This window comes from Takifugu rubripes, chromosome 1 (assembly GCF_901000725.2).
Source record: "Takifugu rubripes chromosome 1, fTakRub1.2, whole genome shotgun sequence".
Classification (NCBI taxonomy): Eukaryota; Metazoa; Chordata; class Actinopteri; order Tetraodontiformes; family Tetraodontidae; genus Takifugu; species Takifugu rubripes.
In genome coordinates this window covers 23096284-23121139 of record NC_042285.1, presented here as the reverse complement: position 1 = coordinate 23121139, position 24856 = coordinate 23096284, and the positions used below count along the sequence as shown (strand labels likewise).

Here is a 24856-nt window from a genome sequence, read left to right as displayed (position 1 = left end):
ACTCATTAGCCTGGAAACAAATCTGGCCCCTTTCACACACTCCTCCCCTAACTTTAGGTGCTGTCTGTGCATTAACCAACTATCATCACCATCCCTGTGAGCATCACGCGTTCTAAATATGACTGTGATGCAAAGAGTGGGCAGAGGCTCAAATAGCCGCGAGACAATTCTGGCAGTGTATGTTATAATGATGCTGTGCAGCAGCTAAACCAGCCAAGCTGGCATTATCTGAGGGGAGTTTAGAGCTCAAGAAGTTTTTGCATTTTAAGATCTATTTGCAATTTGAGGCTGCAGTGAATTAAGAAAAATCAGATATATTTCCATTTGCTCAAGTACTCTCATTTCTTTTATTTAGCCTTTTGCTCCATAATATTGTAGTGCGTCTTCAATGTTGCCATTGATCGATCACTGCAGACCGATGAGACTCATTAGTTTGCCTGCGACTGTTTCTTGATTTTCTGATCATTATTCAACAGCTGGAAATGTCAAAGATTTGGATGAGTAGACAAGTGCATTTAGTTACAGCACATTAGTTTATGTTCAAACAAACACAGGCACATGATTATTCATTATCCATCAAGTCAGACATTAGAAATGTTAAAGCAATTAATAACTCGTGCAAACCAATAGCACCACACTTAATAAGTTGATGATAGAACTGTAATATTGTGTGCAGGCCTGTATCCTATGCTGAGTGGGGAGAAGTAAAGCTAATTAGATGTATCTGACTGTAGGTTTACCTGGACAGGGGATAAAGCAGGGCTTCTCCATCTCCTGCTGGATCGCCCTCAGACGTCTGTCACCACACAAGTCCTCCGGCACCGGCTGAGGGGCTGACTCGGGCCAGTCTCCCCAGTGGACCACGCATGTCAGGTTCCGTCTGTGAAGCCCCTCACCGCACTGAGCGCCCTGCACGGATGCACAAACACGCGTGACATTTGTGAGATATTTTCTGATGGCATATTTATGCTGAGGTGTCTGAACGCTGGAGGGTAAATGACAACATTTCTAATTATAAGTTGGAGGCGTTTGTCAATATGGTGTTTTGTCCGTCCATCTGAATAAATAAATAAACAGTCGTACCTCCAGAGTGCATGGAGACCAGTCACTGAGCAGCCACCTGTAACAAGGCCTTATGGGACAGGGTTTGGTCTGAGTCAGCTGGCTGGGGCACGGCCGACCCTCCTCGTGTGCCTCCTGCAGGATTCTTCGAGTGCGCGTGGAATAAGCTGCAGAAAATGAAAGCCAAGAAAGTATTTGTCGAAAAAAAAAGGAGCAGGAGAAATTCATTTCAGAAAATACATTTAAAAGAGTGTGAATTGTTTGCATTAAGGATTCATAAACGCCCCACTACACACATATGAAGCTCCGTAAGAAACAAATCAGCAGCAGACGTGTATGATGATGATTTATTTAGGGTTGACGATGTCTGGGGAAAATGTTTTACTCATGACAAAGAGGAATTAGTGCAACAGCTCCATGCATCTGTGTCACAGCGCCATTTCATGCTCACATCAAACTATTTTCTGTCATTAATCATGAGCGAAAGAAAAAGTTTTATGGCGACAGCTTCATTTGTTGATCCGCAAAGATCAGGCCTGGAGCAGCCATCCGGCCAAGACAAGTGAGTAAAGACGCTGCTCTCAGGCAAACACGGCCACAGGACAAGTTTAAAATCAAACCCACAGTGTTAACGTTAGAGTTCTGACAAAAAAAAGATCCTTGCGCTGTCTGACACAGATACAGCAACTCAAATCCCATAGCGGGTCTGAGCTGACGGCAGTCGGAGCCGAGGGAGTGGCAGAGAGAGTCACGGCGGCGGCGACAGCAAGCGTCTTAAATCTAAAGCCCGAGTTGAAACGCAGCGCTAGTCCGAGGTTGTACCAAGGAGTTATAATCAATAATCAACCACATTTCTCTCTGGCCTGAACAGCAACATTTTTATCCAGGTTTAATTATTAGCTTTTGTATATTGCATGAGGTTATAGCTGTCTAATTGCACTTTCAAAGTACCATTATTGTATTTATGAACAGTGAATCATTTATGACACCTGCAAAGGTCACTTTCTTAAACTATAACCTCATAAAGCAAAGTTGTCTGAATTAATGATGAGAAAAACTGGTGAGTGATAATGAAGTGAGAATATTAATACATACATTAATGAAGAAAAAACAGTGTGGCGCACTGCTACTCCGTATAATGAGGCTGTGAATTACATATACTGATAAATATTAATACATTCTAATATATTCCTGCTCAACTCAACAACTCTGAGAATGCTCGACTTGGAATAATGAGGCACATGAGATGGACTGTGCGTCCACTTGTGTTCTTGTCTGCAGGTTCCGTTTATTTACCCTGACTGCCACACGTGCGCGAGCAGTCTGTCCACGGTGTCCAGTCTGAGAGTATGCAGCTGATGGGACAGTCCACCACACAGCTCTCTGACAGCGTCCACTTGTTGACCAGACCCAGCTGCAGGATAAACAGCAGACTTGTGAGGACAGTTGGCTGATTTTGTTTGGAAAGAGTGAGGGTGTTATATGAGAAACAGGCTGCAGGACAGTGTGGCTAAAGCAAGTAGCATTTCAAGTATAACAAGGTTACTCTTGTAACATGACTACTTGCTCCTCATTTCAATTTGTCATGGCAATAATCGAAAACTTGTGCATGTCACACTGAGAGTGATGAAATTCACACTCAAGGAGTGAGCCAGACAACTGGTGCTCAGTGTCTACGAAGGCTGGAGGTTAGACCCTTTGACACAGGAAGTGTATCGTTATGATCTTTGCATTTTTTACCTGCTCACACTTCTGCGAATCCACAATTTTTCCATCGCTGCGAATGCAGTCGAGGAGACGCAGGCGGAAACCCTCCCCACACGTGGCATGTTCACTCAGCTGGCATGTACTCCAATCTACGGTCACACGGCACAAACAGAGTCAACCGTAACCACTGAAATAATACCGGCTTCAGGAGGCGAGTGGCACCCTGCTGTGCAGATGATCCTACCTGAGACTCTGTACCGATGGGTGAAGCAGGTGCTGTTCAGGACGCAGGGCTCTGACTGGACCAGATCCGGGCAGGGTGGGTCTTGTGGTGACGCTGGGGGTCGAAGGATTTGTCTGGTCCTGTTCCTCGATGTTTGGTAGTTGCAAGGCTGTGAAACAAAACAAGGTAAAAAAAAAAAGACAAGAATTTATTTAGATCTAAACTTACAGTAGATAAAAAAGCTTATTTATACAACAGCTGAATTAATGCTGCAGCAAAGATTAGAAATGCTTCATTTTGTTATTAAAGCAACTGTACTGTTACTTATGTGGTGAAAAAGGGTTTGATTAAATGCTCTGTACTCATTGAGGCCCTATATGTGTGTGTGCGTGTGTGTGTGTGTGTGTGTGTATACCCTTTAAAAAAATCTTCAGATTGGAACAAACTGTGAATAAACTGCTTGTGTCTCTGTTCAGAGCCTAAGAAGAAATCAGCTGGCCCAGCAGGAATCCGCCTACTCCACTCAACACTAGACTTCAAATCAGGGTGGACATTTAAACGTTCAATTAGCACTTTATTCCTCCATTAGTTCATTCCTCACACCTGCCCCCACCGCGGTCTTGATGTCAGGCCCCCGCTGTGACCATGAATTTCTGATAAACAATCACATGTCTCACCTTTAGGCCGTGCACTGTTTTCTTCCCATCTTTCCGCCTCCACTGCTGGACAATCTGAGCAGCGTGCCCCTCCCCTGACTGCCATATCCATTTGCACCTTATTCAGCCGTATGCACAGATTTTTCATGTCATATTAAACCTCAGGGCCTAGAATTGTTGGGCTCGAGCTTTAAAAGTGCCGTGATAGAACCAATTAGGTTCGGATATGAATTAATCTCGTCTGCTGTAGGTTAATGCTGACACAATGAGCATGTAAGCACAGTAACATTATGCAAATCAATCGCACATGTTCGCTCTTGCTTGGTCAGAGAGAAAAGTAGCCGTGCAGATTGGAATCACTTCACCAGCGTTGCTTATTATCTGTAACTGGGATCATCAGTCTTCTCCTGAACTGAGTGAAAATGGGTGTGTAAGGTTCATCAGTGGTGCTAAATTAGAGTGAGTAAAATGACACTCCTGTGCTCTGAGAAAGGAACTGATCAAATGTATGAAATAGATCAGATCAAATCCGGCCAGCCAGCGTGTTTGTGTTGTGCAGAGTGCCCTCTTTCTCTTCATACCCAGAACCTAGAGGAGATCACCTTCATTTTTACCTCTGAGAAACTGCAACAGCAGCTTTATAAAAGTTTAAAATCTAATCCTGACCTAATGTTGCATCAAAGGAAATAGCTTAGCCTTACAATCTTTGCACTGGTTATTTTATTGTTTTCAAGCACATGCTGAATTTTGCACACACACAACTAAATGCAAAAAGATTTTGGCTTTACGGCCACCACGGATCACCATAATGTGGCTTTCAGTGACTAAAGCCTGAATCAGAACCTGGTTAACTCACCAGAACCTCCCTTGTTCAGGTCTGTTCTGTTTTCTAAATCAGATTCGGTTGCACTAAATGTCTGTGAATCATTTTGTAGCTAATATTTCCTGATATCCTGGTCATTGTGTGCCTTTCCATTCCTGATAGTTCTGATTGTTGCCACCTGTTTCACCTCCCCTGCTCCTCCTCTCCCACCTCCCTCTGTGCTCCTACTCCATTAATAATAAATAATTTTTGATGTCAGTTGTTGTAGGAGCTATCTGTTTTGCTAAGTCCACGTACACAAACATATAATGACAGAGACAAAATTCTTGGAGGGGGAAAATTGGACTTATTAATTAATCTCTTAATAATCTCTCCTTCCTGTCTCCAGGTTCCAGACCTTTGAAGCATTATATTGGACAAGGATCTGCGAACCCAGTTATAGTTCTTGGAAACCTTTGGCGAGAAATACTCGGGAACATATCCTGCGCAGTCTTAGCCTCAGGGCTAACCTTGGATGGAAAATAGAAGAACAACAATTCACGCTCTGAAATCGTGCTGCTAAAGCTAAGACACAAAAAGGTCAAGCACTTGTCTTGATCTTTAATCACAAATATTTCCCCTGATTTTTTAATGATAATGCAACAATATCTTGAAGATTTGTGTGGAGGAAATTCAATGAAACATTGTTCTATTTTAAATCTGCTATCTAAGGTAATAAACTGGATATATGACATGAACTGACTAAATAAGAAGGCAACATTCAGAAATGAGCAACAGTGGAAAGACTTTATATTCATACATTTGTTAGCTGTTGAGTGGGAGTGTGAATATTGCATGGAAAGAAATTAATTCTTACTTCGGTGCTAGTTCATGTGTAACATACATTACACAACCTGATATCAAAGTGTTTAGCCACAGGCTAAAAAAAGCCAGTTATTTCTTCTCACCAGAGGGCAGCTGCTCCATGGTCCCCAGGCTGATGTGACACAGTCTTTAGGACAGGCGAGGAAGCAGACCTGGGCTCTGGACGGCATTTCCTCTTGATCACATAAACTCACATCCACGCCGCCGGCCTCGCCGCTCGTTCCCTTCTTCACACACCTGGCAGAGCAGCAAAACACGTCTGTGCAACTGGTCTCTGGGGCCCACTTAGAGCCCGACTTGCGCATGAGATTTGGCTGCTTCTTCATTTGCTCAGAGGTCTCTACAGTGTGTGTTTACTTGGTCATTTGTCTTTCTACATAGGCCTATGTTTGAAGAGAAGTTTTCGATCACTGGAGTTTTGCATAGTTTTGCATAGTGAGAGTCCAATGGAGTTTTGGTCTATTAATCACACAGTATTTAAAGCCTGGCCATGATTTAGATCAGTGCTGATCCTGCGGAAGCAAAGGTCCACCCTTAATCCATTGTTCCATTTTTTTTAATTTATGTCTTGTCACCTGGAGGACTGTCCTAGTCTTCATCAAAAAGTCCTCTCCCACAGCCTTCAAATGTGCTATAAATGAATTTCAAGTCTCCCTTACATTCATTGACTGGTAACTTCTGACTTGATAAACAGCAAAGGAGAGATCATTTAAATCGGTATTGTTGCCTGGCTGTTTGCAGCGTAGATTTATTCCTCCCGGTGTGCCAACCCAGCGAGATGCCGAGGCTGGCTGACTCACTGACCTGATCTTGCGGCTCTGGACTCCCTCCCCGCAGGCTGGCAGGTCGTCCACAGCGTTAATAGTACAAATGGACCAGGATTCAACCCGCCACTCATACTGGCTGCAATCACTGTGGCAAGGCACAGCTTCATACACCTGCAGGCGTCCGTAAGGAAACACACACAATTAGGGGCTTGTACCAGAGGAGCGCAAGAAAGCAGACGGGTGAGGAATAAATGTACATGCATGCAAATCAACATGCAAACAGAGTTAAACATGTTGGGATGTAGCTGTGATAATGAGGAATGAGATGTCTCAAAGGTTAAAAGCAGTTTTTTCCTCTGAAAATTGCAAACTTCAGTGTGATTTCTTGTCTGCCTTCAATGCCACCGTGTTGTTTAATGTAAGCTCTTACACGGACCTCTGAGTGTGGTCTTTATTTTTCAACATAAAGCTGCATGCATGCTAAGGTTGCTCTGCATGTGACGCCTGCAGTTCCCAGTGATGAAAAATATTGAATACTGGCAATAGACGTGATGACCTGTTCATTTGAACTGAACAATTCCATTACAAGTTCTTTCGCATTTGTGCGCATTGTCCCTCTGTTTCTGGTGGAAAGCTTACAATAACAAAAGACACACACTTAGTTCAGCCTTGGCATTCTGAAAGCATTCAGACCAGGCCTTAACGACCCTTCACGCATCATTAAAGTCTGCTAAACACCACAGCTTTTACCTGTGTGCACACATCGCTCAGCGGCATTCAGCCGAACCAGTAAATAAATTGAATGCAATGCAAATGCAGCATCATGCAGCACTTAAGCTGCCCCCGGTTAGCCGTATAAGTCCAGAGTGTAACCAAAATTCACAGCTGCTTTTAAAGAGGTGTATTTACACTCAAGTGGAGAAGGCACTTTCAAACAGATGCGAAAAATCATTCCATCAACAAATTGTAAAAAAGCTGTGCGGAATGAATCAAATGCATATTCATTAAAGAGAAAAAGTGTCCCTTTTTTGAACGATAAATTTGCTGATGTAAAAAAGAATACGTCTTTTCAAATTAACATCAAATTTTTGCCACTGAGCGGAAGCTACAGTTCCACCAACATTCCTCTTTTTATACTACTTGAACATAAATCTGGATTTCTGCTGCCTCTATTGACCAATTATTTTTCAAATGTTCATAAAACCTGGTTGAAAAAAATTATGGTTGATAATGAAGTTACCCGCAAGGCACAATGCGAGATAAGAAATAAATGTACTCATACATTTGTGGTATATGGTTAACTGTGATTAAACCTCCTTTTAGGGAAGTCTGAGTCTGAAAAGTAAATCTCCACTCGACCACTCAGCGATATCAGCGCAAAACAATACAGGAAAATATGAATTTCGACAGAGAAAAGATGATGATGGAGATGGCAAAGGGCACTTCCACTAAATGCCTCAGGCTGTGTTGAGCTTCTTCATCCGAAACCACCAGCAGAGTTGCGCACTGTCGGGGCAAACATGAGCACGATGGTCCCGCGAACACACCTTAAACACTCAATCTATGCAACAATCTGCCATCGTGAAAGGTGTCCTCAAGAGGACAGTTGGTGGAAAAACTATGACAAGCTATAATGAGTGGGATGGTGTGGAAAAAGTGTGTGTGTGCGGGTAGTAAAGAGAGAACGAGGGTTGATTATTCCCTCCCCTCTGGGCCACACAGATGCCTATTACACACCCTCATCATCTCCCATCTGTCCCTGCAGATGCCCCTGCTGGGTAAGCTGGCAACTATATGACTGGAGGAGCGCAATCATAACTTAGTAGCTAATTTCCATCACCAAAATTGTCAACATTCTTTTTATTCCCAGCGTTGTTTACCTTCACCAACACGTTGGCACAGCGCACTATGGCACATCGCGGATCTAATACGTGCAGAAAAGTAACGTCAGCAGAAAAAAAAGGGCAGCAACATTTAAAAGACACTCTGGCAGATGTAATCAGAACATACAGAGCAGAAACTCTTGTTAAAAAGTTTGCTAATTACCATCTGCTCTTTCGTTTTTATTTGAGTTGAACCGCCAAGCTCGTGTTCTTTAAGTGCACACGGAAAAGTTCTACCAACAAATGTAATGACGTCCTTAATGTTCTCAAGAATGTGACTGTTAAGCAGCACAGATGGGATGTCGTCCGATTGTCATTAGGCTCCCTTGTCTACTGTTCTTTCTGCTGATCCAGGGGTCGCACGAATGTGTAATTTAGACAAATCTGGCATGCATTTTCTCATCATTATCTAAAGCAGAGGATGTAGAATGAACGGCACTGACCTGAGCCTGCGTAGATGTCCATATTAGACGTGCATGGCAAGCCAGAAGTTGGGCAGGGGAGAGAAGAACAATAATATAATCATTAGTTTGTATTTTGCCTGCAGTGACAGAAATACTGCATTGGGCTCTGCAGCAGAGGATGATTGAGTATTTCATATAGAGTGAATCCAGCAGAAACTGGGTGTTTTGCCAATCTGAGTGATTCATCGCGTGGAGATAATTTTAAAACGCTGCAGTTGGTTCCAACAGCTGTGCAATAGCCAGACTTGCAGCTGAAGGCAACTTTGAGAAATTAATTTTCCTGAGATGGTGGAATGAATGAGCATATGCTTTGGGAGGCTCCACTCTCTGTGGCTAAATAACATCGCTAAAAGTGCCTGATATTGTTGAAAACAGATCAGCATAGATGTCTGATTCATTTACAGTAAAATCAGACGGTATAAACATTTTCTGCGTCACCTTCTTGCATAGAAACTCATCCATTACTTGGCGCATCTGAATTGGACAAGCTTGGGACCATAATCCATTATAATGAAAGAAAAGGCAAATGAAAGAACCGCGCTACACAGAAAAGGATGCACATCCTTGCATCCTTGCTTGTGCCATTGGAATCAAAACAGATTCCAGCTCCACTTCCACTTTCATCCAAAAGAAATGAAAACACTTGCAAGGATTTAACGACAACCGCATCCAGAAAGAGCAATGGCATGAACACGCTTAAACAGCCTGCGCAGGCAGCTATCACGCACCTATGACAACGCTCAGCACAAACACACACAGCCACTGACTCGCCCTCCAGCAAGGATGCTGTTTTATTACAAACAGTAGTGGGGAAAAAAGGACGGCAAGCCTGGAGAGACTCTTTTTGCCATCACGCAGCCACAACTTCAAATAAACTGGCCTATTACTGTCAGCAGGCCCACAGATGAGTCAGAAAAACAATGGTTCCTCTGAGATACGCAGCAGGATTTATTCTCATGTGATGCCGACCTCTCAAAAGTATCCGCGAGTCAATCATTTGAAAATATGGAAACATAGAGTAGAAGCAATTAGGATGCCTGCCTGCAAGCTGTAGTTTTCTGAAAACACAGTAGTGGTCATGGACAGGAGGATGCCAAATTGTTTGGATAAGAAAACAGACATGGAAATGCAGACACGAGAGTTTAAACATAAAAATAGTACTGTCAACTATACTGGCGAACTAGTAAACACGGAGGGAATAACAAACATTTCATTTTCTTTTGAACTGTCACAGTGATGCCTTGATATTTCCCAAGTCCTTGCTACAAAGTTTGCAGCTTCTTTTTTAAAAGATCATTTGACTGTAGATGCACTGAACAAAGCTTCATTTATTAAACACACACACACACAGAGACACACACACACACACACACACACACACACACACACAGACACCCTCTCTCAGTAACAAATGCTGCTGACGTATCTATAACAGTTTGGCATATTAATCTTCTGCAGCTTAGTATGTTTGCAGGTTGCTTAAGTGCTTGTTGAGTACACGCAGCTGCTAAAACAGAGAGATCATCTGTTTCAATATTGGTCCTCAGACGGGGGGACTTGAACTGGATATTTCTATAAATAAAATAAAATAAAATATAAGTGGACAAAAACCCAGCCATCAGTTCAATAAACAATGTTTGCTATGAGCGAATCTTAACTTTGTAATCACATTTTGCACTCAAAATAAATGGAACCCCTCAGGTTTAAGCAGAAGACTCTAACTTCCTTGAGTCCTTGCAAGATTGCCGTGGTTGCCCCCCCCCCCCCCCCCCATGGTGGCCCCTCCTGTGCATAATTACGCGATTTATTTCAAATCTATTTCTACCTCAGAAATAATAATGCTTTTCTCTCTAATATATTAGCAGAATCATTTCACAAGCACTTAACCCTGGAGCAGCTTTTAATAAAAGCTAAGGTCAGAGATCTTTCCCTCATACTCAAGCAATAAATGAGGGACATGCACTTTATTGCCAGGGACAAGAACTCCATCTCACAGTTCAGGGAAGTACAGTATGTCTGCTTGCCTTTTTGGCTTATAAAAAAATAAATGTGAGTACATTAGCCAAAGAGCTCACTTGAGTTAGATATCAAAGCCGTGTGCTCATGTTTTCAGGATGATATGATGTGAATAAAAAGATGTCATTCTGAACAGTGGAGCAAACAATAAAGATATTTAATAAAAGGGCGCACGACTGGTGACAGCAAGTAAATACTGTATAAATTCAGTGTGTTTCACAGTGTCAGTCAGTGGAAAACCATACATTTTGAGCAGTGCGTCTTTTTTGACATATTGTTTTCATACTCTTTTTTTTCCTGAAAACTAAATTTAAAGGTGGGTTGAAGAGCTTTTGTCAACCAAATTTGCAATTTTTCCAAGATTAGTTATTGAGGGTTGCAGCAAAGTAGCAGGAAGAAATGTGTCTCAGCTCTGGAGCCGAGCTCCATCCAGTGAAGGCGCTCACTGCCGTTGGTGCAGCCTCAGTGACCGATGGACCACCTGGATGCTTAAATCCAGCTGCTGTTGGTGGGGTGTGATTAACCCAGAGCAGAGCTTGCTTTGGGTTTGTAGCCTTCATCCCTGGAAGTCGTGCCCAAAAAGTGAGGCATCCTCTCACGTTAGACATCTTAAAGCATCCAGGTGGTCCATCGGTCACTGAGGCTGCACCAACGGCAGTGAGCGCCTTCACTGGATGGAGCTCGGCTCCAGAGCTGAGACACATTTCTTCCTGCTACTTTGCTGCAACCCTCAATAACTAATCTTGGAAAAATTGCAAATTTGGTTGACAAAAGCTCTTCAACCCACCTTTAAATTTAGTTTTCAGGAAAAAAAAGAGTGTGAAAACAATATGTCAAAAAAGACGCACTGCTCAAAATGTATGGTTTTCCACTGACTGACACTGTGAAACACACTGAATTTATACAGTATTTACTTGCTGTCACCAGTCGTGCGCCCTTTTATTAAATATCTTTATTGTTTGCTCCACTGTTCAGAATGACATCTTTTTATTCACATCATATCATCCTGAAAACATGAGCACACGGCTTTGATATCTAACTCAAGTGAGCTCTTTGGCTAATGTACTCACATTTATTTTTTTATAAGCCAAAAAGGCAAGCAGACATACTGTACTTCCCTGAACTGTGAGATGGAGTTCTTGTCCCTGGCAATAAAGTGCATTCTGCAAATGCAGACGCACGTTAACCCACAAGAGCACAAAATGAGACACAAATAAAGAAAATACATGTTCTTGCTCTGAGACTACAGTCAGCCACTGGTGTGCACCTCGCTCTGGGCTGTTGTTTATGACTGCAGAGAGCATTCAGATGGCTAAAAAAAGAGACTTGATTACTAAGTGCTGAACATAACATATAACAGTTCCCAAAGGACAGGTTTTATAACTCTTGTATTTTCAGTCACATATAAAAAGGTTTGGACTTCTTCACACTGCACTGATTCAGTAAAACATGCAGATTAGAAAACATTAAGATAATATTTAGTGCAGCCAAATCTCTGCTTTCCAGTTTGAAATGCAGGCATGGACTGTTCTTCACAAGGCACTTGTTTATTTACTTATTTTCTGGAGGGATTGTTCCCTGGAGTAGGGTAAACTGAAGCTCAACAGCTAAAAGATTCATATAACAATTCTGGTTGTATGAATGTAAAAGCTCCTCTTGCTGTCAGTCAGCGAGCGGCGTTGGGGCATTCATGAAGACCTCAGCTTTTAAACATGTGAACGTGTGAGTGAGTGGTCAAGTATCACAGAACAGCTTTTGAATGCTTATATGAAAAAAAGGAACATTTGAAATAATAAGCCCAAAGCTGGAACAAACAGCAAAAATCAACTGCTGGCACCAATACAAAAGGCTGAAGGCTGGACGTCAATATCTGCGCTGCATGGGTGTTTCCAGTGGCGATCACGGTCCTGTAGCAGCTCAGTGGGAGGCAATAATCAAACCCCCTCAGTAAATGAACAGCTGTAATCAATTGTATTTAAATGATTTCTAACCTTTTCCTTTGCCTGAAGTACTGAGAGAAAAACAGCCTGTAGCGTCAGCAGCCACACACTGACCTTTACCAAGAACACAAACACCCTCCTGCTGCATAGATGACATGCACCAAAGTCAAGCTCTGAACATTTCATTTAGTGAATTATGACTCTGATTCTGCTACTAACAGTGATGTGGCTGATAAAGTCAAGTGTGAATCCAGACATTTGACCTCCAACAGCTGAGAGCTTTGAGCGTTTAATGACAGTCGCATCTTTGGCAGCAGTGACAGCAAGCATGACTACTTGAAAATCTGACTGCAAGACTGATGATTAAAGGTTATTTAAGGCTCCAGCAGCTGGGAGGAGCAGACAGGCGGTGCAGCTTCTGCAGAGCTGGAAAAGGTGCCCCTCAAGCACCATATGCATTTCAGATGCGGATCTTTCAGCTAGAGGTCGGCTGCGATCCTCGCTCTGACTTCAAAAAGATCACATGCTCTCTACAGAGTTTAAATATTAAATGCTTTAAACGTAACTTCACATTCTCGCAACCATGGAGGGGGACCCACATTAATATTTATATAAATACAGAGCTTTTGGGCAGTGATGTACACCAGCAAATATCAAGGAAATTAGAGCGCAGACCAACTGATCTGCCTTCAGTAGATGAAGCATCTATAGAGGAGGTCCATGGTTCAGGTTTCAGTGGAGGCGGCAGATTGATGATAGCAGACTCATGATAGTCTAGACCTTCAAAATCTTGCAACTAAAGACCATTTTTGGAGACAGGCAGAACCTTGCTTTCTCAGCTGCAGCCAGTTGTTCTCACAGAATCGTTCAATTTGTGCAGTATATTTTATAGTGACTTTAGGGGGTGATGTTGTTAGATTCATTAGTAACCACTAATCTTCAACCATAAAGGACAAAGAAAACAAACACTGCAGCAGTGTTGATTGTAGAAATAGATTATGGGAACACATCCATTAATCCATGTGTCACTCGGGTCCAAGACTAGCTTATCAATTAAAGCACACACAGTACCTTTTGAAAAGATCTCAGTATCCCTGTATCATGTTACACTTGTAGATAGTTAAGACAAACTGCTTTAGTACCCTATTGACCCGTATATAGACCTGTGTACTAGGTATAGTCACATTTTATCTGTATTGGACAGAATGTAGTGGCATTTGAATGGAGTAGCAGCAATCATGGGATAAAATATCCACTTGACTGACATAGTGGCTGCCAGCATGCTGTAATACAGCTCATGCATTTAAAAAAGAGCAGCTGTACTGCACAGAAAGCTGTGATAATCCACCACAGCATCATCTGGCACATAAGTAATGATGAAAACCAGGAGAATAAATGGATAAAGATGAGTATTACTGCTCAACTTTCATAACTTTTGCATTTGGAAAAAGCAGCTGTTCTATCTGAGTCTCAGCTAATAAGCAGACTTGTCACAACAACATTAGTGATAATTGGGTGTGCGAAGCAAACGGCCATTTGGATATCTTATTGTTTCACACAGGGAGGGAAAAGTTGCTAAGTTATGTTTGTATCCAAGGTAGTTTTCTCTGTCAACTGGACTGGGTTTCTTCTTTTGAAGACGTTTCGCCTTCTATCCAGAAGGCTTCTTCAGTTCTGAAATCGCTGGGGAGAGAGCTTGAAAATATATAGCCCCTGTGGACCATTTGCATGCTAATGATCGGGGTGGTCACCTGAGAGTCGTTAGCAGGGTCGTTGGTCGGGTCGTTCACCTAGTTTCTGTTGAGGTGTCTCCCCTTTGTCTGCTGGGTCACATGGTGATGAGTCACTGGGTCTCCTGGAATGGTATGAATGTTTGTTTTGCTGTTGGAAGGAGTGGAGGACTGCATTGTATGTGGGTGATAGGAAGTGCCTCAGGCCACCACCTCTGTTCAAGGATGGTTTCTCCAATTTAATAGATAGCTTCCTTGACCCCCCTTTCAAACCAGCGGTCTTCTCTGGCCAGTATCCTTACTTGGCTGTCCTTGAAGGAGTGCCCACTCTCCTTTAAGTGTAAGTGGACTGCTGAATCCTGACCCGAAGAGGTGGCACGTCTGTGTTGTGCCATTCTTCTGTGGAGAGGTTGTTTGGTTTCCCCAATGTACAGTTCCTTGCATTCCTCCTGGCACTGTACAGCATAAACAACATTACTTTGTTTGGGTCTTGGTGTCTTGTCCTTTGGGTGTACTAACCTCTGTCTGAGAGTGTTGCTGGGTTTGAAATGAACCGGTATGTCATGTTTCTGGAGGATCCTCCTAAACTTCTCCGAGACAGGTAGGGGATGGAAACGCTGCGGCGTTTGTTTCTCTCCTCCTCTCCTTTGCTGGGGTCTCGCTTTCTTGAGGTCCTGGTGAAGGCCCAGTCTGGGTAGCCACATGTTTTGAGAGCTGTCTTAATGTGGTCCTGTTCCTTCTTTCTGCCTTGGGATGTGGTGGGTATTTCTCTGGCCCGGTGTTGGAGAGTTCTGATCACTCCCAACTTGTGTTCCAGTGGGTGGTGAGAGTCAAACTGGAGGTACTGGTCGGTATGTGTAGGTTTTCTGTAGACTTCGATGGTGAGATTTCTGTCCTCAGGGATCTTGACTGCGCAGTCCAGAAAGGCCAGACTGTTTCCTTTTACCTCTTCCCGGGTGAATTTTACATGCTCGTCTGTTTTGTTGAGGTGATCGGAGAACGCTTCCAATTCTTGTGTTTGAATTTTGACCCAGGTGTCATCAACATACCTGAACCAGTGGCTTGGCGCAGTTCCTGTGAAGGATGTCAGGGCCTGGGATTCCACCTTCTCCATGTATAGATTGGCAACTATAGGGGATACTGGTGAGCCCATGGCACAGCCATGTTTCTGCCTGTAGAAGCCTTCTCTGTACTGGAAATAGGTGGTGTTCAAACACAGGTCCAGCATGGTGCAGATTTGGGCCGGTGTTAAGGTTGTTCTTTCTGTAAGGTTCTTGTCCAATAGAAGGTGCTTGTGGATGGTGTCTATGGCGCTGGCGGTGGGGATGCACGTGAAGAGTGACGTGACATCATAAGATACCATAGTCTCTTCTGGAAGTAGTGTGAGTCCAACGACTTTTTGAGCAAAGTCTTGGGAGTTTTTGATGTGGTGTGGGGTGTTGCCAACCATGGGCGACAAGATGGAGGCCAAGTATTTGGAAATGTTGTAGGTTACAGAATTGATGCTGCTTACTATGGGTCTGAGAGGGGTCCCTGGTTTGTGGATCTTGGACTGAGAATTTACACAGACATAAGTTATGTTTGCTGCCTTAGATAATGAGATTGTCATAATGAGATTGTCAGGTCTGCTGCAGTGTGAACTACGCTGAAGCTGATTCCAATTATGACCATATGCTCGACGCCTGAGCAACGGGACAGAAATAAGCAGCCGCTGACACCACTGCAAATTTTGGCTGCTGAATGCGTGATTCTGAGTGCGAAATGTAAAAAAAACCATGCAGCTGGAAGGGGTGATATATGTTGACTTTGTTGAGGACTTTATCAATGCAGAAATTCCTGCAGCCTAATCAAGGCCAGCCCGACTCCCACACAGCCCGTTTTACCGTCCGCCTGATTGTGGCTCTTTCGCTCGTTATGTCTCACAAGGCGGCACCTTCTTTCCTTCTAACTCTCCATCCCCCCTATATTTCTTGCTTGCTCAACCATGTGATGAGAGGATGAGTTGCGCTGCGCTGTAAACTTCGCGGCTGCCAAGTCAGTCAGATTTTGGCTGCAGCTTGAGAGGAAACATCTGCTGTTGCAAGCAAGGCCGCGCTTTAGCTACAACCAATTGACAACACGAGAGACGGAGAGAGAGGGAGAGATTCACGCAGCTATTAGGAGTGCCAAAAAGGAAAATGAGACGTACACGAACAGATCAAATAAAATTCTAACAAAAAAAGGGAAGATCTGCTGAACAAAGTGGTGTGCCAGTTCAGGAAGCAGCCAGATGTCCTTGAATCCATGTAGCAAATCTAACAGAATTTTTACTAAAGTGAGGATTAAAATATCTGTAACACCTCGGACAGATGTTTCGCTCTGTTCATTGATGTTTTTATACCACTGATAGTGCAGCCATACCCTTCAGGATAATTCTGAGCTGGTCCACTGGCCGAAGCGACCTTTGTCTTCTGAGCCAGAGGTTATTAAAGGGCATAACTAGAGGGGCCAAACGAACCATGTTACTGGAAGCTTCACCATCTGTACACAAATCTTCTGTTGGAATATTTTTCACCCGGTCGTGCCTCATTTTTATACTGACCTCTACAAACTGAAGTGTCCTTTCAGGCCCATTCAAGCATACAGACGACATCCATAAAACACGTCGGCTCTTTAAACCGTGACCCCTCGAGAGGCGCGCCGTCACAAAATATTCAGACGTGTGGATAAAACCTGACCGCTGAATATCAGAACTCCCATCTGTCCACTTGCCTGCCTCCCCACCCCACCTCACCTCACCGCCCTGCCTCTTACTTAAAAGTATCATCTTTTAGATTATGAAAAGGGCATGTCGTACAAGGCCAAAGATGCTGACTGCCTGAAGACGCCATAAAGTGCAACAGCTGGCCGTTACAGAAATGTGAGCAGAGGAGCGCAGCTCATACGTATAAAGAGTGCTGGGCAGCAGTAGGAGAAGGTTATAGCAATTCTGGAAAACTTACATTTTTGCATTTACAGCACGGGTGTTCGCTGACATGTGGTAATGTGGTGTACATGAGTATGAATTACCCTCATTTATCTGTTTCCCTGGAAACGGATAAATAAGTCGCCGGGGAACAATGTAGATGGATGAGCTGGTCATCTGTGTTTGTGCCTGCGTGGTGCACTTTGGAGATGTATATGGCTCTGAGACTATACAGTGAAATAATGGTTTGGCTGGTTCTCGGGTTGCTGAACGAAATAATAAAAAGACAATAACGCCACAGAGGCTGACATGCTGCAAAAGGAGACGTGCTGCTGCGCAGCTTGCCTGATTTTTTAAGTCCAGCCTTGGACACGGACGTCCCCCGTTGAAGGCTTTCTCTCTGAGCCACTTGGACCGCATCTGCAACCCACTGCCACAGGAGGCGCTGCAACCTGACCAGGTCGACCAGTCGCTGAGCTTACAGTCGAGGGGGCACGGGATGTGGCAGACCTCAACCATGTAGCCTAAACTCAGACAGCAGACAGAGAGAAGGATCAGATTAATAACATCCACACGCATGTGCTGCATCAGCCTTTGGGTTGCACATCACAACCTCCAGAGCTAATTATCTGACTAATGAATGTCTCATTTATATTCTGTGCCAGCCCTGCAAGTGGGTTTGGGAATAGTTGTGGTTCGATTGCTCTCTCTTGATAAAATGATCAGCATTATTTAATCTTTAACACTGCAACACGGATAAAAACTGGAAGAAATCAATGCTTTTCTGTTTAGAAAGTTCCATTTAATTCTGACTCGGGTTGACAATCAAGTCCAATGTCATCAACTCATCTGTGAGTTGTTACAACACCTAAGATTTTATTTTCTGACTACATTTGTGCTGAATATGTCACCGTGGTGAAAAGGTTTTGGTAAATCTAAATTATAAATATTTATGCTTTATTTGTTGTTGATATGGCGTCTGATGCTTTCAAAAATGTGCACAAATGGAGTTTTGATAGGAGAAACCGAGCAAGAGGGAGGTATTTTACTCTATAGTATAGCTTGAAGTTTAAAAGCTTCCTTCAGGGAAATCAGATAAAAGAGGGAGAAAAACATAAATAAACCTGACATTTAAATAAATGCTTTAAGCATTTGCTTATTGGACTAAACTTGTTTTTATCAGTTTTTATCTTTATGGTTCCTACCCGTATCTGTACAGAGCGTTGGGTCGACCAGACGCCCCCGCTGGTCCACGCAGGCCACAGCTCTGTACCGTACACCTTGGCCACACTCCTTTATCTCCCGCTGGCTTGTCCAGCCCTTCAGGGCGCCTGCAGCCGAGGGATCAGGGAGGATGCAGGCAGACCAATTCCCATAGGGCTGAGACAAAACCTCATCACAAGGACAAGTCTCCGTCTGTTCCAGCTCCACGTTCAGGCAATGATCCTTCTTTTTACTGCGACCTGGGCAGGATATAGACCAAAAGACTAAATGGATGCTCTTTACTTGATGTGTCATTTACATTTCATCGACACTTGTTTTAAAATAAATATTTCTGAGTGGTAGTTCAGTTAATGATCATAACGTTTAGCCCGATTTACCAACTCAAAACATCCACAGACATAAAGCAAGTCAATAAATCTGCCTAAATAAGCCAATCAATTTTCAGACATGGTTGTAGAACCTGCAGCAAGAAAGCCCTTTTCTGTGTATATTCTAAAAGCCCTCCAAATGACCTTGAAACTTAATTAAACTGTAATTAATTTTATCTGAGAACTGCTCGCTTTAATGTTTGTGTTGCATCTTAATTCCAGGTAACTGTTTCACATACATACATATATAAATATACACACAATAAAGACACATCTAATTATGATAAAAGGCGGCGTTCCACATGTAAATTCTGTGCAAATGTCAGCCCAGCACAGCATGAGTGTTAGGATCAAACAGAGAAGCCTGGGGTCACTCTTGAGACTGATAATCAATGATTCTAAGACAGTTTGGCTTTACGATGCTAAAAACAGCCAGAAGAGCAGCAGACAAGAGAGCTGAGCAAGCATCCACCACTAATAGGTATTTCACACAATACCATGCCAGTAACAGCACAAAATAGAGTTTCAAAAGTAATATAGCTCACAGCCAAAGAACTACATTGTCCACATGAAAAGGATATGGTGTTTTTTAGATTATCATATACAACATTATCATTTATCAGTGCGTAGTATGTACAGCAACTGTCATGACAGATTTTTTTTTCTTTTTCAGCTCCATCTTTGTCTAATGAGGGTGAAAATGACCTTTATTTTTCAATTTCAAGCTGCAGACTTCCATTAAGATCTCCGTCATCAGTGTTTATAGCTCAGTGCACAGTGCAGTTCATTTGAGGCTTTAAATACAGTAATTAGTCCTGTCCTTTAGATATGAGGAGCATTAACACTTCAGCAATGGCAGGAGCAGAGAGCAGCAATTCTTCTTCTAAAGCCACTTTTCATCTCTGGACATGCAGCCAGTCTCACACTGTTCAACCACTCAAAAGTTTCTCCTCTTTAATTTCCACATCATGTCAGATATAAAAAGAAAGTGAGATGCTTCATAGACTTTCTTAAATGATCACATTTTACTGTGAAATGGAAATAAATGCAAAAATAAACAATTTAAAGTATTTTACATCATTTTGCCAGATTGGTTTAGCATATAAATTGCATTAAAAACATTGCAAATCCCTTTAATTTGCACTTTATTTTATAAAAGAAAGCAACTCTACAATACAACTCTGCTGCGTTCAATCAGTGGCTGTATCATGGACAAATGACCTTTTGGTCCAGAATCAGTCCAATCTCTAGCAGATGCTGCAATCTAAAGATGGAGTGGACATTCCAAAGAAGCTCTGAACATTTCTACAGTTGCAGCTGGTGCACTGATGTTTTGGTTCTGTTTGGAAACATTAAACTGTTGTGACACTGATAGAGACGAATACTCCGGAGTGGCCACTCTAATTCCATTTGATGGATTCGGTATTCAGGGTAGGAGTACAGTTCTCCAACTTCACTTTCTTTTCCATCTTAAGAAACTCATAAGCCTCTTAAACCTAACAATGTTTTTACCTTTACATTTCTCTTAAGAGCTTGAGAGTTAAGTTTATAGCATCTGGTTTAATGATTCATAATAGGAGTGACAGGGACTTTTCATGATTCTCTTAACAGACAGACAGCCAGCCAGCCAGCCAGCCAGCCAGCCAGCCAGCCAGCCAGCCAGGCAGGCAGGCAGGCAGGCAGGCAGGCAGGCAGGCAGGCAGGCAGACAGACAGACAGACAGACAGACAGACAGCCAGGCAGGCAGGCAGGCAGACAAACAGCCAGCCAGCCAGCCAGCCAGCCAGGCAGGCAGACAGACAGGCAGGCAGGCAGGCAGGCAGGCAGGCAGGCAGGCAGGCAGGCAGACAGACAGACAGACAGCCAGGCAGGCAGGCAGGCAGGCAGGCAGGCAGGCAGGCAGACAGACAGACAGGCAGACAGACAGCCAGGCAGACAGACAGACAGACAGACAGACAGACAGACAGACAAACAGCCAGCCAGCCAGGCAGGCAGGCAGGCAGACAGAGACTATTACATGAGAAATTCACAGTTCCAGCAGCTTGAAAGATGGAAAAATAGGGGCATGCAGAAACAAATCAAATCAAATACTAAAATATATACTAAAACACCTATATAATATAAAAATATACACTAAATTAGTAGTCCCACTTCAACAAAACGAAGGACAGTGCTTTCCCACCAGGATACCAAATGATTTGTGAATGTGAAATGAACTGTCATGTCTCGAAGCACTGAAATAGTCTTAGGTTTGTTAGTTTAAGCTAACCTCAGCTAAAGGATTTATTGAATTATTCTACTGGTATTGTTAAATTCCTGTGAAAGCTAATCCCACTGCCCTTTCACAGCCGGCTCATTTCCATGGATGCTGGCTGTGTTGCCATGCTGTGTGCTCTAATAACACTCCATCCTTTCTCACAAGTGGATGTAATTGCGATCGTTCCTCAAGAAGCGTGAGCTCACGAACAAAACAACGACAATATCCGCTCAAGTTATGACAGCCCACTGGTGTGAACGCAAATACTTCTGCTACTAACCCTCCCAACAGCTGCGTTAGTGGCACCTTGCACACGCTGTATGTACTCAGCATGAATTATGGCACTCATGCTGTCTTCATGCATTTAACTATGCATAATTTCAAGACTGCAACTCCCTGTTATAAAGCATTTTTGAGTAATAAAAGGCATTAACTTAAATGATGTTTTAAGGTGACTGTACTGTAGATATACCTACCATCTACCATCTTTTATAGAGAGCATTGCTCATCTGAACAGCTCAACTGCATTTGGAAAGTTCAGCTCATATTCTCTGTCAACATACGACCACAGATTGAGCTCATAAAAATGAAAAGAGTGCTGGTGGTCAACCAAGGAGAGGCCCTTAGTTTTACTTCTCCTCTTCTCCAAGAGAAAAAAACACTCAGAAACCCACAATCCAAGCATATTTTTATACTATACTGTGACTTTTCAGTTTGGCCCAGGTCCTAATTAGCATAGCATACAGTGAACCGGTTAATGACCATTTATTCCAGCCAACTATGATCCTAGATGCCAGGGCCAGCTCCTCCAGCCATATATGATTATTCGAAATCCACACGGAGCTTGTGTTACATCCATTTACATGTCAGCACATTTAAAGAAGGATGAAATTTGGCACATGAGTTCTGCTCGCTCGCTGAGCTACGACTGTTTTCATGCGTAGGATTCTAAGAGTGTTATCGAAGGCGTCAAGGTACATTCAGCGCAAGCCCTCTGGCATCCGATCAAATATTCATGATGACAAATAGCATCAAGCCTGGTCTGTGACCCTGGCATGTCATTCAGATTTTGTGGTGTGCACCTAAAAAAGGGATTACAAACTGTGAGAGGCCTAATTTAGGACCTGGCACATGAGTGCAGAGGGAGAGGGAAGTTACAGCAACAGAACCGTAATGAGGAAAACTGTAGCTGCTGCATCCACAGTTGTAGTCGTGACACTGGTACAGCGGTGTTAACGAGCCTCTTTACCTGTAAGGGAGCGCTTGCGGCTACGTGAGCCACCACAGCCGGAGCATTGAGTGAACCTGGACCACACAGTTAGAGTGCAGTCCTCCTTGCAAGGCACTCGGCACTCTCTGATCTGTGGGGGCACCGGGCCGGCCCACCGCAGGCAGTCCGTCACGTTGGCCGTCTGGTCGCTCTCCCCCACGCAACTGATTCCTGCAACACATCAAGTAAAGCCATTCAGTCCGGTCATGTTCTGCGCTTACCAAATTCCCCACCGGTGCGGCTCTATTTGAACCCTGATGAAACCATTAGATCACCGTGATCACAGTGGGATTCTCAACAGGGACTGTGGGAGAAAGGTATCGTAATAGCGTTTTTATGCTTAATAATCGCAGAGATAAAATGGTACCTACAGGATAGAGAGGCAGTGCAAATCGTTGCTATTAAGAACACTGCTGTGCAGGTTTTGTGGTAATGGTCCGTTGAAGTGCAAATTCAACCTTCAACTACATCCCATATATTACTGGCCTTTGGAACAGTGTATGAATAAAGACAAGACATTTATGTCATCAGATTAGGATCTTCAGGAGCTGAAATATATTGTTCTTATTTTTATTTTATATGGATTTGCAACTGCGATCTGGGGGATTGGTTACGACGATTCTGCGACCCGGCTCCAGTTTCAGTTAGCAGCAGCCAGCTCAGCCTCAGCCTGCTCAGTCTCCACAATCTGCATCCCTCACGCCGCTCATCATCTAGTTAGCCTTCCATCTTTTTTAGTGTCAGACAGAGAACGGGTACCGTTGTGTTGCGAGGTGACATGCTTTTCCTCTACTTCCCCCTCCCATGTGTTCGCAGCTCTCTGAGCCACCTCGTGGTCCCTATTCTCCTGCACTTCTAGTTTTCCCGTGCTCCCTAGCTTTCCTAGTTCTATCCACTTGTACTCATGTGGCTCCCTAATGTCCTGTTTTATGTACACTATCACATATCATTACATTTATATTAAAAGAAACATGAACACATTTCAAATGCAATGTCTAAACTAAATTCCAGAAACTCTTTGCAGACCACAGTGTCCTCTCAAGACGCTCATTTGGGAATAAAAAAGCATGCTTGTTTGCATGCTAATGATGTCATACTGATTTCCTTCTCCAACATATACTTTTGTGTTTTCAAAACATCTGTCATTTTCGATTGTGCCATAAAACATGATATAATTGTTAGATCACATACTGATCTGTCCAGCAGGTAATAAGAAGGTTGTTTAATATCTTTGTGGAGGAAATAGACTAGGTGCAGACTTACAGTCCAACTGATAGAAGTAATAGAAAATGGCACCTTAATGAAATATTTAAGACAGAAAACTGCCGCTTGCAATTTGAATACAGCAAAAGTCTTGTTCGCACATTTTGTGGTAGGATATTTGGGGACCATAAAACATTCAACAAAGCACCAGACAGATGAACGCGCGACAACGCAGCCCGAACCTTTAAGACAGCGCTGCTCGATCTTACCCCAGATAACAGAGGATTGGATGGTTTCGATGGATGGTTTCGTTTAGATCTGCAACTACAGATATTTGAGGTGCTTAAACATTCACAGAAGGATTCTGCACCCCTGAACATGTAGCTAAAGTGTGATTAAACTATTGCTCGACACTGAAACAAATAGCTGACAGACTGAAGGAAGCGCTTAAAGTTTAATGGGGATTCTGAATTACATGTTGGATTATTAAAATGTATTTTCCAGTAAAATAAAGTGATATTGTGGTTCTGTCCACACTATTCAAATAAGATTCTTTTAAATCATCCTCTTTGATACCTCATTAGTTGGAATAAGCTACCAATTGATGAGTGGATGATCTAATAAATAGTTCAACCGGCCATTGCCATTATTTTTGATTCATTCCTCTGACTGCATTTCTTATTATTTTTTGTCAATACAGTAATGCCATTTATGGTGGAAGATAAAGACATTGTCCTAATCTACATTGCTGTGTGTTTGAGTACATTCAGCTTTTATTAATGAGGTATTCAATCAATGAGCCAAAATAAGCAGGACTTCAAAAAACCACACAGAAGGCATGAGACTTGCTCTCGTAAGATTGTGGAGGAGGAAAAGATGGAGCTTCATCACCGGATTGAAATGTTTCCTCAACATTAAGTGATCCAAGCAGATGGACAAGCTCACAAAAATATGCTTCTCTCTCATGGAATCATAACAACAATCCCCCCCCCCCCCCAACTGTCTTTAAGTCTTTGAGGGTTCAGTGATATACAAACATGCCTTTAATGCATATTATTGATTTGTATTTGACTTTTAAATCTTGCCCTCTTTCTGACAAAAGGAAAAGCTCGCACTTCTCTGCAGGGATGTGTGGGCAGATCATTTGCATACAAGGCCTCCACAAAGATGGTGGAAGCGAGATGATGGCTGTTATCGAGTTGCATTTATATAGCATTCATAATCTTTGGAGAAAAGCAAAAGACCTGTAATTTTTCCACTCACCTGCTTGGGTTTAAAGGTCGGCGATATTGTGGAGACCTTTCATGGGTGAAAAGTTAACAAACCAGTGAAAAACAACAATTGTGTATCAGCCAATTTGTTGAAAGTCCAATTAGCACCACTGTGGGGATAATTACAACTCCCTGTTGACATTTAGTTGTGTCTACGTTGCACGAATAGTCGTCCTTTTGAGCT

General features: G+C 43.0%; 1 protein-coding gene across 2 annotated transcripts in view; it reads right to left on the bottom strand.

Annotated features, from left to right (window-relative positions):
- thsd7ba (thrombospondin, type I, domain containing 7Ba) overlaps nt 1-24856 on the bottom strand; it is a 109002-nt gene that overhangs the window by 7295 nt on the left and 76851 nt on the right. The window contains exons 14-23 of one of the 2 annotated variants that reach the window (XM_029846385.1): nt 22178-22369; nt 18285-18542; nt 17423-17603; nt 6140-6277; nt 5419-5572; nt 3014-3161; nt 2803-2918; nt 2359-2476; nt 1084-1229; nt 741-909 (exon numbers count right to left, since the gene is read on the bottom strand). In XM_029846385.1, the coding sequence (XP_029702245.1) occupies nt 741-909; nt 1084-1229; nt 2359-2476; nt 2803-2918; nt 3014-3161; nt 5419-5572; nt 6140-6277; nt 17423-17603; nt 18285-18542; nt 22178-22369 (1620 nt within the window). The remainder of the gene's footprint in view (nt 1-740; nt 910-1083; nt 1230-2358; nt 2477-2802; nt 2919-3013; nt 3162-5418; nt 5573-6139; nt 6278-17422; nt 17604-18284; nt 18543-22177; nt 22370-24856) is intronic. The other variant, XM_029846388.1, reaches the window with a different exon arrangement.